This window comes from the organism of the source record quoted next (genome assembly GCF_019968955.1).
Source record: "MAG: Porospora cf. gigantea A chromosome Unknown PgA_NODE_860_length_10086_cov_330.385, whole genome shotgun sequence".
NCBI classification, from domain to species: domain Eukaryota; phylum Apicomplexa; class Conoidasida; order Eugregarinorida; family Porosporidae; genus Porospora; species Porospora cf. gigantea A.
Window position 1 is genome coordinate 1 of NW_027151930.1, and position 10086 is coordinate 10086.

At 55.2% G+C, this 10086-nt stretch overlaps 7 protein-coding genes across 13 annotated transcripts; 4 read left to right on the top strand and 3 right to left on the bottom strand.

The window, feature by feature from the left end:
• Positions 1 to 26: 26 nt before the first annotated feature.
• Positions 27 to 971, top strand: KVP18_001565 (uncharacterized protein; the record flags this gene model as incomplete). The annotated part of the gene is made up of 1 exon (XM_067951720.1): positions 27 to 971. The coding sequence occupies one exon, from the start codon at positions 27 to 29 to the stop codon at positions 969 to 971; it is 945 nt and encodes a 314-aa protein (XP_067806078.1).
• A 49-nt stretch (positions 972 to 1020) lies between these two features.
• On the bottom strand, positions 1021 to 1623 carry KVP18_001564 (uncharacterized protein; the record flags this gene model as incomplete). The annotated part of the gene is made up of 1 exon (XM_067951719.1): positions 1021 to 1623. The coding sequence occupies one exon, from the start codon at positions 1621 to 1623 to the stop codon at positions 1021 to 1023; it is 603 nt and encodes a 200-aa protein (XP_067806077.1).
• Positions 1624 to 1740: 117 nt separating this feature from the next.
• On the top strand, positions 1741 to 2466 carry KVP18_001561 (uncharacterized protein; the record flags this gene model as incomplete). Its single annotated transcript, XM_067951714.1, has 1 exon — positions 1741 to 2466. The coding sequence occupies one exon, from the start codon at positions 1741 to 1743 to the stop codon at positions 2464 to 2466; it is 726 nt and encodes a 241-aa protein (XP_067806072.1).
• An 88-nt stretch (positions 2467 to 2554) lies between these two features.
• Positions 2555 to 5550, bottom strand: KVP18_001563 (uncharacterized protein; the record flags this gene model as incomplete). 2 transcript variants are annotated; one of them, XM_067951718.1, is made up of 2 exons in its annotated part: positions 2555 to 5435; positions 5465 to 5550. In XM_067951718.1, the coding sequence occupies 2 exons, from the start codon at positions 5548 to 5550 to the stop codon at positions 2555 to 2557; spliced, it is 2967 nt and encodes a 988-aa protein (XP_067806076.1). The 2 variants fall into 2 exon arrangements, with proteins under 2 accessions (XP_067806076.1, XP_067806075.1); XM_067951717.1 differs by lacking the exon at positions 5465 to 5550 and having other exon boundaries at positions 2555 to 5365.
• Positions 5551 to 5684: 134 nt separating this feature from the next.
• On the top strand, positions 5685 to 7243 carry KVP18_001566 (uncharacterized protein; the record flags this gene model as incomplete). 3 transcript variants are annotated; one of them, XM_067951721.1, is made up of 3 exons in its annotated part: positions 5685 to 5713; positions 5741 to 6116; positions 6146 to 7243. In XM_067951721.1, 3 exons carry the CDS (start codon positions 5685 to 5687, stop codon positions 7241 to 7243), a joined length of 1503 nt encoding a protein of 500 aa, XP_067806079.1. The 3 variants fall into 3 exon arrangements, with proteins under 3 accessions (XP_067806079.1, XP_067806081.1, XP_067806080.1); XM_067951723.1 differs by lacking the exon at positions 5685 to 5713 and having other exon boundaries at positions 5796 to 6170; XM_067951722.1 differs by lacking the exons at positions 5685 to 5713; positions 5741 to 6116 and having other exon boundaries at positions 6371 to 7243.
• A 58-nt stretch (positions 7244 to 7301) lies between these two features.
• Positions 7302 to 8860, top strand: KVP18_001560 (uncharacterized protein; the record flags this gene model as incomplete). 3 transcript variants are annotated; one of them, XM_067951712.1, is made up of 3 exons in its annotated part: positions 7302 to 7452; positions 7481 to 8306; positions 8335 to 8860. In XM_067951712.1, 3 exons carry the CDS (start codon positions 7302 to 7304, stop codon positions 8858 to 8860), a joined length of 1503 nt encoding a protein of 500 aa, XP_067806070.1. The 3 variants fall into 3 exon arrangements, with proteins under 3 accessions (XP_067806070.1, XP_067806069.1, XP_067806071.1); XM_067951711.1 differs by lacking the exon at positions 8335 to 8860 and having other exon boundaries at positions 7481 to 8310; XM_067951713.1 differs by lacking the exons at positions 7302 to 7452; positions 7481 to 8306 and having other exon boundaries at positions 8507 to 8860.
• Positions 8861 to 8863: 3 nt separating this feature from the next.
• On the bottom strand, positions 8864 to 10086 carry KVP18_001562 (uncharacterized protein; the record flags this gene model as incomplete). 2 transcript variants are annotated; one of them, XM_067951715.1, is made up of 1 exon in its annotated part: positions 8864 to 10086. In XM_067951715.1, a coding segment is annotated over one exon (1223 nt), but the record flags the coding sequence as incomplete, so codon positions are not given. The 2 variants fall into 2 exon arrangements, with proteins under 2 accessions (XP_067806073.1, XP_067806074.1); XM_067951716.1 differs by having other exon boundaries at positions 8864 to 9841.

Genomic DNA, 10086 nt, shown 5'->3' on the forward strand with positions numbered 1-10086 from the left:
ACCAGGGCAAGTCAGAGTCCTTTGGAATGTCAGTGATGGATTTGGGAGTCGGAATCGTGATTCTCTCCAGCGGCATCGTCAGTCGCGCCTGCCGCACAACGGACCCTGTGCCCGTCCTTCGCGCCCTGTTCTCCCACTGGCCAGTCATATTGATAGGCTTGTTGAGGTTCGTTTCCACATGGGGGACAGACTACTATGTCTCCATGACGGAGTACGGAGTGCATTGGAACTTCTTCCTAACTATCGCAGTCAGCGGGATCGGTTCCGCTATTCTGGTAAACCGAGTCGTCTCTGCAAGGCACGCCTGGATCTTAGCGCTGCTAATGATCGTGGTCTACCAGATCTATCTGACGGTGTTTGGAGGAGAGGAATACATTCTGTTTGCTGAGCGAACCAATTACTTCTCAAAGAATCGAGAGGGTATATTGGGGTCAATCGGGTTCCTGGCCATGTCCATGATGGGTATCAGCCTCGGTAACCATTTGCTTTTTGATCCTCGATTCCCTACCATTCGGCACAAGTTCACGTTGGTGCTGGTCCCCACGATCGCCTGCTTCGTTGCTGCGTTCATACTTTATGTTTTCCTAGGGGTGGCGCCGAGTCGGAGAATGTCGAATCTGCCATTCGTTCTCTGTGTGGCCGCGTTCAACCTATCGGGTGTCCTCTTACTCTTTGCCGATGACCTTCTTCAAATATACGTCGGGACTGAAGCAGGATGGCGCATAGACGACCGCTCTCCCGCCGATGCGGTGGATCCAGACATTGACCTTCTAATATGGAAGGGTATGCATGGGTCCCAGCTTGTCATCTTCCTGGTGGCCAACGTCATTTGCGGCCTGGTTAACCTGTCCACGCAGACCCTAACGTACAATGGTGTAGGTGCGATCTGCTGGATTATGCTCTACACCGCGTCATGGAGCATGATATGCTTCGTGTTTGGGAAGAGAAACATGTCGCTGAAGTTTTGGTAAAGATTTTGGGTGTTCGTTTGCGCAGCAACAAAACATTAGTAGTGATCCTCTATTTTGTACACAAGGCCTGGGTTACTCTTGTTTGAAACTGGGGCCAAAGACTTGCGATCTCGCCATCCGTATTGTGAGTCACCAACTTACCGTGCTTCGAATAGTATTCCACTATCGGCAACGTGGAATCACGAAATGTATGGAAGCGTTTGTTGATGGTCTCGATGTTGTCATCTGATCGGCCAGAGGTTTTTCCTCGGTTGAGCAATCGGTCCGTCATCACCTTCTCCATGCACTCTAGGTACAAGCAGAAAACAACCTCGCACTCGTTGTCCACTATCGAGTTCCACCCATCCAGATTTTCCTGGTTCCGAGGGAAACCATCAATCAGAATCGTCTGACGATCTTCACATTCCTCTGCGCGGGCTCGGATCTTCTTGAGCATCAATCGTACCGTTATCTCTACTGGTACAATGCTCCCAGCCTGAATGTGGCCGTTGATCAGTTCTCCATATTCAGAGCCTGAGGCAGCCTCTTCTCGCAAGCAATCGCCCGCTGAGATGTGGTAAAACCCCATCGCATCGACCATCTTGCCGCAGTAAGTGCCTTTGCCACTACCAGGCCCGCCCAGCACAAAGATCACTCTCGGAATAGGAGTCATTATGCGAAATTTGGTGCTTTTTTATGGACAACAGTGTAAGGAATCCCACATTCAAAGAAAACACATCATCAGGCGCATGTCGTGCCGTTGCGCCATGTTCCTGAATATCACGATTTCATGTTCATTGTGGCCCGACTTCTGGACACCGTGAAGGTAGAGCCCATCGACTTGCCGTTGTCGAAATACCAACTCAGAGAAGAACGACGGAACCAATTCTCTCAGGGGTTAGGGTCGAAGGTCGAGGCCACAGAGGACGAACTGGACAACGCACAGTGTCAACAGTTGGAGGAAAGGCTCAAGTCGCTTATTCAAGATAAGTTTGTGGACAAGATAGTACCCGAGGTGGGGCTAGTGGTGGCTTTTTTGGAGTTCAACGGGGTAAAAGACGCGGTAATTCAGGACGGGCGCTCATGCTTCAAGGTGGACTTCAACGTGGTTGCATTTTGCCCGTTTGTGAACGAGGTAATAGACGGCACCCTTGTTGGATCTGACGCCTCTGGCCTCACGGTCAGCGTCGAGTTCTACCGAGACATTAAAATCCCCCCGCAGGCCATACACTCAGATCGGTACTTCGATGCGGACAGTCAAACATGGTTTTGGACCGTCGACGAAGACACTAATCTGCCCTACGCCCTCGGCAATCCGATACGACTTCGAGTTACCGACACCGTATTCAACAGACCAGTTAAGTTGGGAGATCGTCACCGTCCGATGCCCATCGCTACGGCTCCGAGCGAAGAGCCTGTAGAGGTGTCGTCTGCGCCCAGTGAGGTGGCCGCGATGATTGTGGTTGGAACCTCGCATGGTGATGGACTAGGCATGTTGGCCTGGTGGTCTCCGTAACCTGTGACGTGTCAACTGATCGCCCCCGAACCCCAAATGTGAGGCGCTTCCATGCACGTTCAGGCAATGTGAAAGAGAAAAATACACTTCATAACGAGTTCGTTGCCTCATCCTGAGGAATTCGGTCGACGACAGAAGGAAAGTGATGCTGCAAATACTGCCTCATGATGGCTTCAGTGGGCAACCACCAGTTGTTGACTTTCTTCCGAATCCTGTTCCAACGGATACCCTGCTTGGGTTTGGCATCGGTGGCCCGCTGAATGACCTGCGTGGCGCTGGCCTCGTCACCCTCGTCGAGCTCAAACGCTAGGAACGCACACCACGCGTCACCCAACCCACAGCCAAGCGCCACCGTCCGCTCAAACCACTTGCGACACTTTACTGGCTTTCGTAGCTCCCAAAATACCATCGAGACCTCTAGAAGCACGTGGGGATCGCTTTCGCACCTCCCAAGGGCCTCTGCAGCCTTTCTGCTCCGACTGGTCAGGGGCTCCATTCTAATGTCCTCAGCTAGCAGTAAACCCGAGTTTGGGCAATCCTGGAGCCCGGCAGAGCACAGGTGAGTCAGCACGGCTGGGGTGTGGATGTAGCCCCGTTCTGCCGTTTGCATAGCTTTCTGTATCTCCATGTGCTGCAGCCAAAGAAGGGGAGTGTGCGGATTCCGTAGCTTTGCTCGCTCAACCATAGCAAGTGCCACAGGCCAGCGCTCTCTCTTCACCTCTACATGAATTGCACATAGCCACAGGTTGACTGAGGAGGGCTTAATTTTGAGCCCTTGTTTGTAAATCGTCGCTGCCTCCTCGCAGGCGGCGTCGTTCTTCTCGAGTTTCAGCTGCCCAGCCACCATCCAAAGTTTGGCAGACGTTGGGTGCTTTCCCAGCCCTTCGTTGACTAGCTTATCAGCCTCCTCGAAATTCTGCAGCTCACGTTCTACCTGTACGCTCTGTAACCACACCTTCGGCGTGTCTACTGCCGTGCGGGTCCTCGCCAGCAGCGCGCGAGCTCGTTGGTAATCTCGGCTTTCGCGCTCGATGCGGATCGCGGTCAGGGAGACCGCTTCCAGGCTAGCCGTCCCTTCCAGCTTGCCGTAGGCTTCGGACAGCGTCTTCTGCGCGCCTTGCACGTCGCCCAGCGCCCACTTGTTCTTGGCTGACATCAGCCAGAGCGATTCAGATGCTGGACACGCCTGAACTGCTCGGTCGAGCAACGCGTCCACGTCTTGAAGTGAGGACGACTTTTTCAATCTAAGCAGCGCCAACCAGACTGCAGGTTCGTTCTCGAGACTCTCGACGGCCACGGTCAGGATCGCTTTCGCTGTCTCAATGCAGCCTTCCTTCGCCGCCTCCTCAGCGTCTTCCATCCAGATTCGCTTCATATTGCCGCCCTCAACGCCAACGCGGATCGTCGCTTGAACAATGGCTCTACAGGTGACCAACTTGCCTTTCTTATCGGAATCCTTGGCATACGAGAGCCACGTCTCTCTCTGGATGCCCGCGCCTTTTGCCATCAGATTTGATACCGCCCGCTTCATTATGATACTGCATGAGTCAAAGTTGCCATTCGCCTCCTCCAGTTCAGACGCTGCCGTCCACACCTCCGGAGACGTAGGGATCTTCTTCCGTGCTTCGTTAAGGACTTTTTGTGCATCTTTATACTCGGAGAGGGACGCCAACTGCAGCCACAACTCGACGCTGCTGGGCACGCACTCGACTGCCTTTGTGAGGAGGACTCGAGCTGCGTCGTCGGACTCGATGCTGGTAGCCTTGTTCCACAGCCGTACGGAAGTGGGTATGAAGGTTAGTGCTTTACGGTAGACAGTCCTTTTTCTATCAGGGTCGACTTCTCTTTCGGCCGCATCCACCCACAGCTTCACGGAATGCGGGATCTTCTTAACCGCCATGGCAAGCACTGCCTTCGCGCGGTCAGTGGTCTCCAGTCTAGCTGCCTCCAGCCAGAGGTCTTCGCTCATTGGATTCAACTCGCATCCCTCACACACCAACTCCCGAGCGCTCTTCAGCTTTCCAGCCGACTCCTCCATTTTGGCTGCGGCAATCCACCCAGCAGGGTGGTGGGGGTTGGTTCGTATCACGCTGCGCAGTAGTAGACGGGCCTTTTTAATGTCCTCTACGTCGCTGGTTTTGCTGATTGTATTGTTCAGCTCGGTAAGATACCCTTTCGGATCCACAACTGTCTGGCCGCTTATATTGTCAGAAACCTTGTCGAGCCGGACTGACAGCACAGTACCTTTGGCGTCTCCCAGATCTCGAATGGACGAAGCAGTCCCTGGTAGAGAATGGCCTCCTGGGAGGTGAGACGCTATTCCCGACTTCGTCGGCGTCGCACTTCCGAGAGGAGTGTGGATGCCTAGTCCAATGGGAGTTCGCAGTCCTGATTGCAGAGTCGCCGATGTCGAAGCCTCCAACGACCGTTTGGGGACAGCCAGTTCGGCGGGCACCGACAAGGTTCTCTTTTTGTGTTTGTGCTTCACCGCCTCCGGCGCTTCTGGCATAGCGTCCCAATCTGCTTCTGATACTGTAGCCAGTTCTCTCTTCAGATCGGCGAATTGCTGGGGAATCGTAGGCGTCTCCGCCCTCATCCTTTGGATTTCCGTCTTCAGTTGCGCCTCACGGCGGCTGCGGCGGCGACTATCCATTCTTCGGTCGATGTCCTCGTACACGGCGTCGGCGACTCTGTCGTCCTCGTCGTACGTTTCTCCGCTGAAGAGGCTCCCGCCGTACCCGTAGGTGGCGTCGTAGTTGGCCTCGGAGTAGTCAGTGGTGTCACGGTCGACTGTGTCGTCTCTTGAGACGCCGCCTGCGAAGCCAGTGGCTCCTCGGCCTCGGCCCGCTTGGTATCCCGCTGGTGGCCTTCCAAACTGACTGTGTACCGAGTCCTCCATAAGCCGACCGTGGTTCCCGATGAAGACAGGCGTTGTGCCGTAATCAGCCCTGGTCGAGAAGGCAGTTGCTCTGAATTATGGCGTGTGAAGCTGACCTACCCTCTACCGGTTCCGCCGACGTAGCCTGGGGGTACAGGAGCACCTTTGTTTGGGTTGTATCTCCGGCCGCCTGGAAGCAGCGACATACTCGAAAAAGCTGATATTGCGAATCTCTCTCTCGGCTGTATTCATATTGGGATCCTTCCCATGGCTAGCTTCAGGTGGAAAATTAAACCAGGCTGTGTGGGTGCGGCTGAATTCGTTCGCCTACTTCGCACCCATGATCGCAGTGCTCCTCTCAGTTCTCACGTGAGATCGAGTTGGTTTCATAACCAGTCTTCCGTCCGTAGGTCGTTTCACTATCCATCAAGTGTACGATCCTGCCTTAGTCATGCAGTCGCCTTACGGAGACCCAGTCTACTTTACAGGAGTCGTGAGAACCGACGCAATCACGACATCCTCACTGACTTCAGCGGTGGCCGTTCCCGTCAGCGACTCCTCAGTGCGCATTATAAAGCTAGCAGCGAGTGGCAACACCTGTCCGCTGACCGCTGATACCAACGCTAGCGGCGTGCCGCTCATTATCGGTTCGGCTGGGGCCTGGAGCGCTGGCGAAAACAGCAGGGCCGTGGACAACAACGTCCTCTTCGCAAAGTACGAGGTCCCGGCATCACAGGTGAACGCAGCCAACGCTGTGACGCCGCTGCGTATCGTGGGTAGAACGGGCGACCCAAACGTCAGAGTCTGGAGCTTTCTGACCCTCTAGGGGCCAACGGAGATATAGCTGTGTTCGAGCAGAGCCCTGTGGTAGTTCTACAGGTTCAGTACCGGACAGATGACTTGACTGGGACTACTCTGCTGGAGCCCCTCTACGACATCACAGTCTTCGACGTTACACGCGGCAGTGTCACTGCTGCCATCTTTGTTCAAAATGGCACGCCACGAGCCTCTACCGTCGTCGTTGGCATGATGGCCTTCATCTCCGGCAGCAATCTGTGGGATTCATCAGTACAGTCCACGATCACAGAGGCTATAGTGGCGCAATCTGGAACTGTAGCCCCCTCCGCCCTCCCAGGGTTTTCCTCGTTCACTGGGAACTGCGGTTTCCCTCTCTTGTTTGCCAATCACGTGGAGAGCTCTTCAAGCACGACTGCAGACTTCTATACCATCCAATCTGAGTGCGACGATGGTGGTTCGGGGGAGTGTCTCCAGGACATGTATTTGCTCACGCGACGCAATTGCTTGACGGCAGCAGCCAACCTCTCCGCCAATAACGTGAACACCGTGGCCTTCGAGACGTCTCTTTGTGAGAGCGCGACGGATGGCAGTTTGAACTCGGAGCCCACTACCGTTGAGCCAGACTCGGATGCCGGAGATAGCACCATGGTATACGTCTGGCTGATGTCCATCGCCATCGGCGGCGGGGTCGTCGGAGTCGCGAGTGCGTACCTCTACATGCATTTCACTGGCAAGTTGAGTGGATCTGCGCCGCCTGAAACCGAGGGCCCTGAGGAGGAGGCGTCTGCAACGGTGGTACAGAGTTCTCAGGACCCGGGATCTGCATACCAAAGGAGTCCCGGAAACAAACCTGCCGACACCTTTGACATAGAAAACGGCGCCGGTGCTGGTGCAGCGGCAGGTGCCGGTATCGTGGGCGGTAAAGCTGCTGCGTCCACGTCCAAGCGTCCTGCCACGCCTGACCTCAGTCGCGCAGTACACTGGGAGCAGCTCTCACCAAGAGCGCCCCAATCAGGTCCTCCTCGGCCACCCCGACCGAGAGGAAGCCACTTCACCTCAGGCGGACCTCAAGGCATGCTAGATTTCCCTGACTTGTCATGATTGGAGTTTCTTTACCTCCAGCGTTCGACGTTCCATCATCGAATTCACATCTGCACACATGAAGCTCTTTGCTCTTGTAGCGGTCTCTATGGCTGACCTGCAGGTGAACTGCAACCGCCGAACTACTGAAGGTGTCTGGACACTCCACCTCGGCAGCTTCACAGAGAAAAACTGCGGCTACGAGAGACCCGACAATCCGAGCATGCACGGTGAGAGCGAGTCCTTATGCCAATCCAGAACGTCTGCAACCCGACCAGCTCGGAGGCCGCTTTAACCGGACCACCACTCTCACCACTCGTCTCGAGAAGGATAACTCCGCCTCAAGTGACCCGTTTTTGGGCAGCTGGACGTTAATATTCAACGAGGGCGTCGAAATTCGCCTAGAGGGCAGGTCATTGTTTGCGTTCTTTTCTCATCCCCATCGCAGCGAGACTGACGCCGTAACTTGCGATTGCAGTCGTACTCTGCTGGGATGGTGGCACGACAAGGAGTCGGCTGGATGCTGGTGGGGCGAGAAGATCTCAGAGCTCGATGGGTCAGAGGTTGATCCGAAAGCGCACCTCCGTAGCATGGATACCTACTCCCCTCGACAGGAACGACTGCTATTGAAGCCACAGGTCGCCTCGCATCTGATCCCACTGGCTAGGCACTTCAGATCTCGGATCAACGTGGAGTTAAGCGACCGCCGTGTGCTAGGCCCGTCCCCCGCAGAGCCTGATATCACCATTCTGTCGCGCATGACTAAGTTCAGCTGGGCCGACGCTGCGGACGTCAAGGTCCGGTTGGGTGTGGACGTGCCTATCATACCAACTAGGCTGCCGGCGCAGTCCTGTGGCTCCTGCTATGTCGATACAGGCGTTGTCATGGCATCGGCTCGGGCCAGAATAAAACTGGTGAAAGACCCCATCCCGCGGTTTTCTATGGAAGACCTGGAACACATTACTGTGGACTCGCGAAATTTGTTGTCATGTTCAGCGTTTAATCAAGGTTGCCACGGAGGCTACACCTTTCTGGTGTTCCGCCAAGCGCAAATAGCTCCACTCTACCTCAATAAGTGCCTTGAGTGAGTTCGGTGCAGGAGTTTCACTCAGGTTCTTCAGGAAGACCCCGCTTCTCCAACCCGATGCCGAAGATAGCGGGCTTTGTGAAGGACCGCCCAGTTGCGGTCCAGGTAAGCTCTGCCCCTGGAAATGGTGCTCAATACGTGTGGGAGTTCAGGACTACGGCTACATCGGAGGAGCGCCCGGAAAGGCAACAGTGGACATGATTCTGCGGGAGTTATGGATGAATGGCCCCCTCGGCCTTGCACTTGAGCCGAACGACTCATTTAAATCTCACAGAGGCAAGAGAATGCTTGGGGGAGGCTTCACGTCGTTACAAGAATCAGACAACGAGGTTCCTCTCAGAAAGGTCGACCACGCTGTGACCTTGACAGGGTTTGGCTTCGCTCCCCATCCAACAGACCAGACCAAACTCGTGCCCTACTGGGAAATATACAACCCGGGATGGGCGAACTGGGGTGACAACGGATTTGCGCGTATTGAGAGAGGCACTAACTACCTCGAGAGCGAGGCAGCTCCAGTGTTCGCGCATATAAAGCTGTTTGTCGACAACTAAAAACTACTGCTGGGTGAACTCGGGGTTCGAAAACAATTCCGCGAAGCGAGGGTCGTCGAGGACGCTGCCCTTGCTCTTGTTGTGCTGCTTCTCCTTCGTGAGCTTCTCGTGGAGAGCCTTGTTCACCTTGGGAGCCGAGCTTCGAAGGCGCATGGGTCGCTTCTTTTCGATACGTTCCTGAATCTTCTGTTTTCGGTATTCTTCGTATTTGAACGGATCGGCCGTCGTACGCAGCTTGTTGTACAAGGCTGTGGATATCATGAATCCATGCATGTGCGGTTGAAGGCTGCCAATCATCTGATGAGCGCCGAGGTCCGCCAATTCAGCCTTCGTGACGAACCTCTTGTCGTTAAAGAAGGTAACTGTTTCGCTCTCTTGCAGCTCCTCAGTGATACCATCCAACACCGAGCACCACTTGGGAGCCAGCCCCAACATAGGGAGGAAATAAACCTTCATCTTTGGCGAATCCGCCGCAGCGAACATTAAGCCGGACCCGGGATACATACAGAGCTGATGCAGGCGCTCGTCGGAGTTGAAGGATGCCAGCAACGTGGTGCGGTCGTCCTCTCGGCCGAGCATCGGGTTGGCGATGGGGTCCTCGACGTCTGCGTGTCCGCCGAGGCTGAACACCTTTACGGCGTACTCGTCACAGGCGACGACAACGGAAGGACAACCTGGGAGTGAGTGGGTGAGGAACTTGCAATCCACCACCGGCGAGGCACTCATCAGGTCGCGCTCGCACATGGGCAGACTACTTCGAATGTCAAAGATGCGAACGACACCGTCGTCGGCGCCTACAGCTAGCTCCATACCTGACGGGCTGAAGTCCAAGCAGGTTATGGTGGGCTCCCCGGGCAGCAGCGTGTGGTTGATAGGCTTGAAGTCGGACCGGCGGTCCCAGATCTCTACAGTCCCGTCTGTGCCTCCAAGCGCGCATATGGGAAGTCGCGGGCAGCTCGCGATACACTCCATCTGGGGCATGAACGCCGACCGCTTTGATTCCAGATACCGGCCGTCCTCAAGGTCCAGTCGAACCAGTACGCCGCCGTCGCAGGGAAGCAACAGCTCGGCGGTAGTGGGGACGAATTTGATATCGCGCGCGTACTCAGGCAACTTGAGGGTGTGGTGCGTACCTCCACGGGCGTGGATATCAACGGTCTTATTGTCGTTGAGCAGACAGAACTTCTTGTAATCCGTTGACAGGAATTCGATGTTCGTGGCATTGG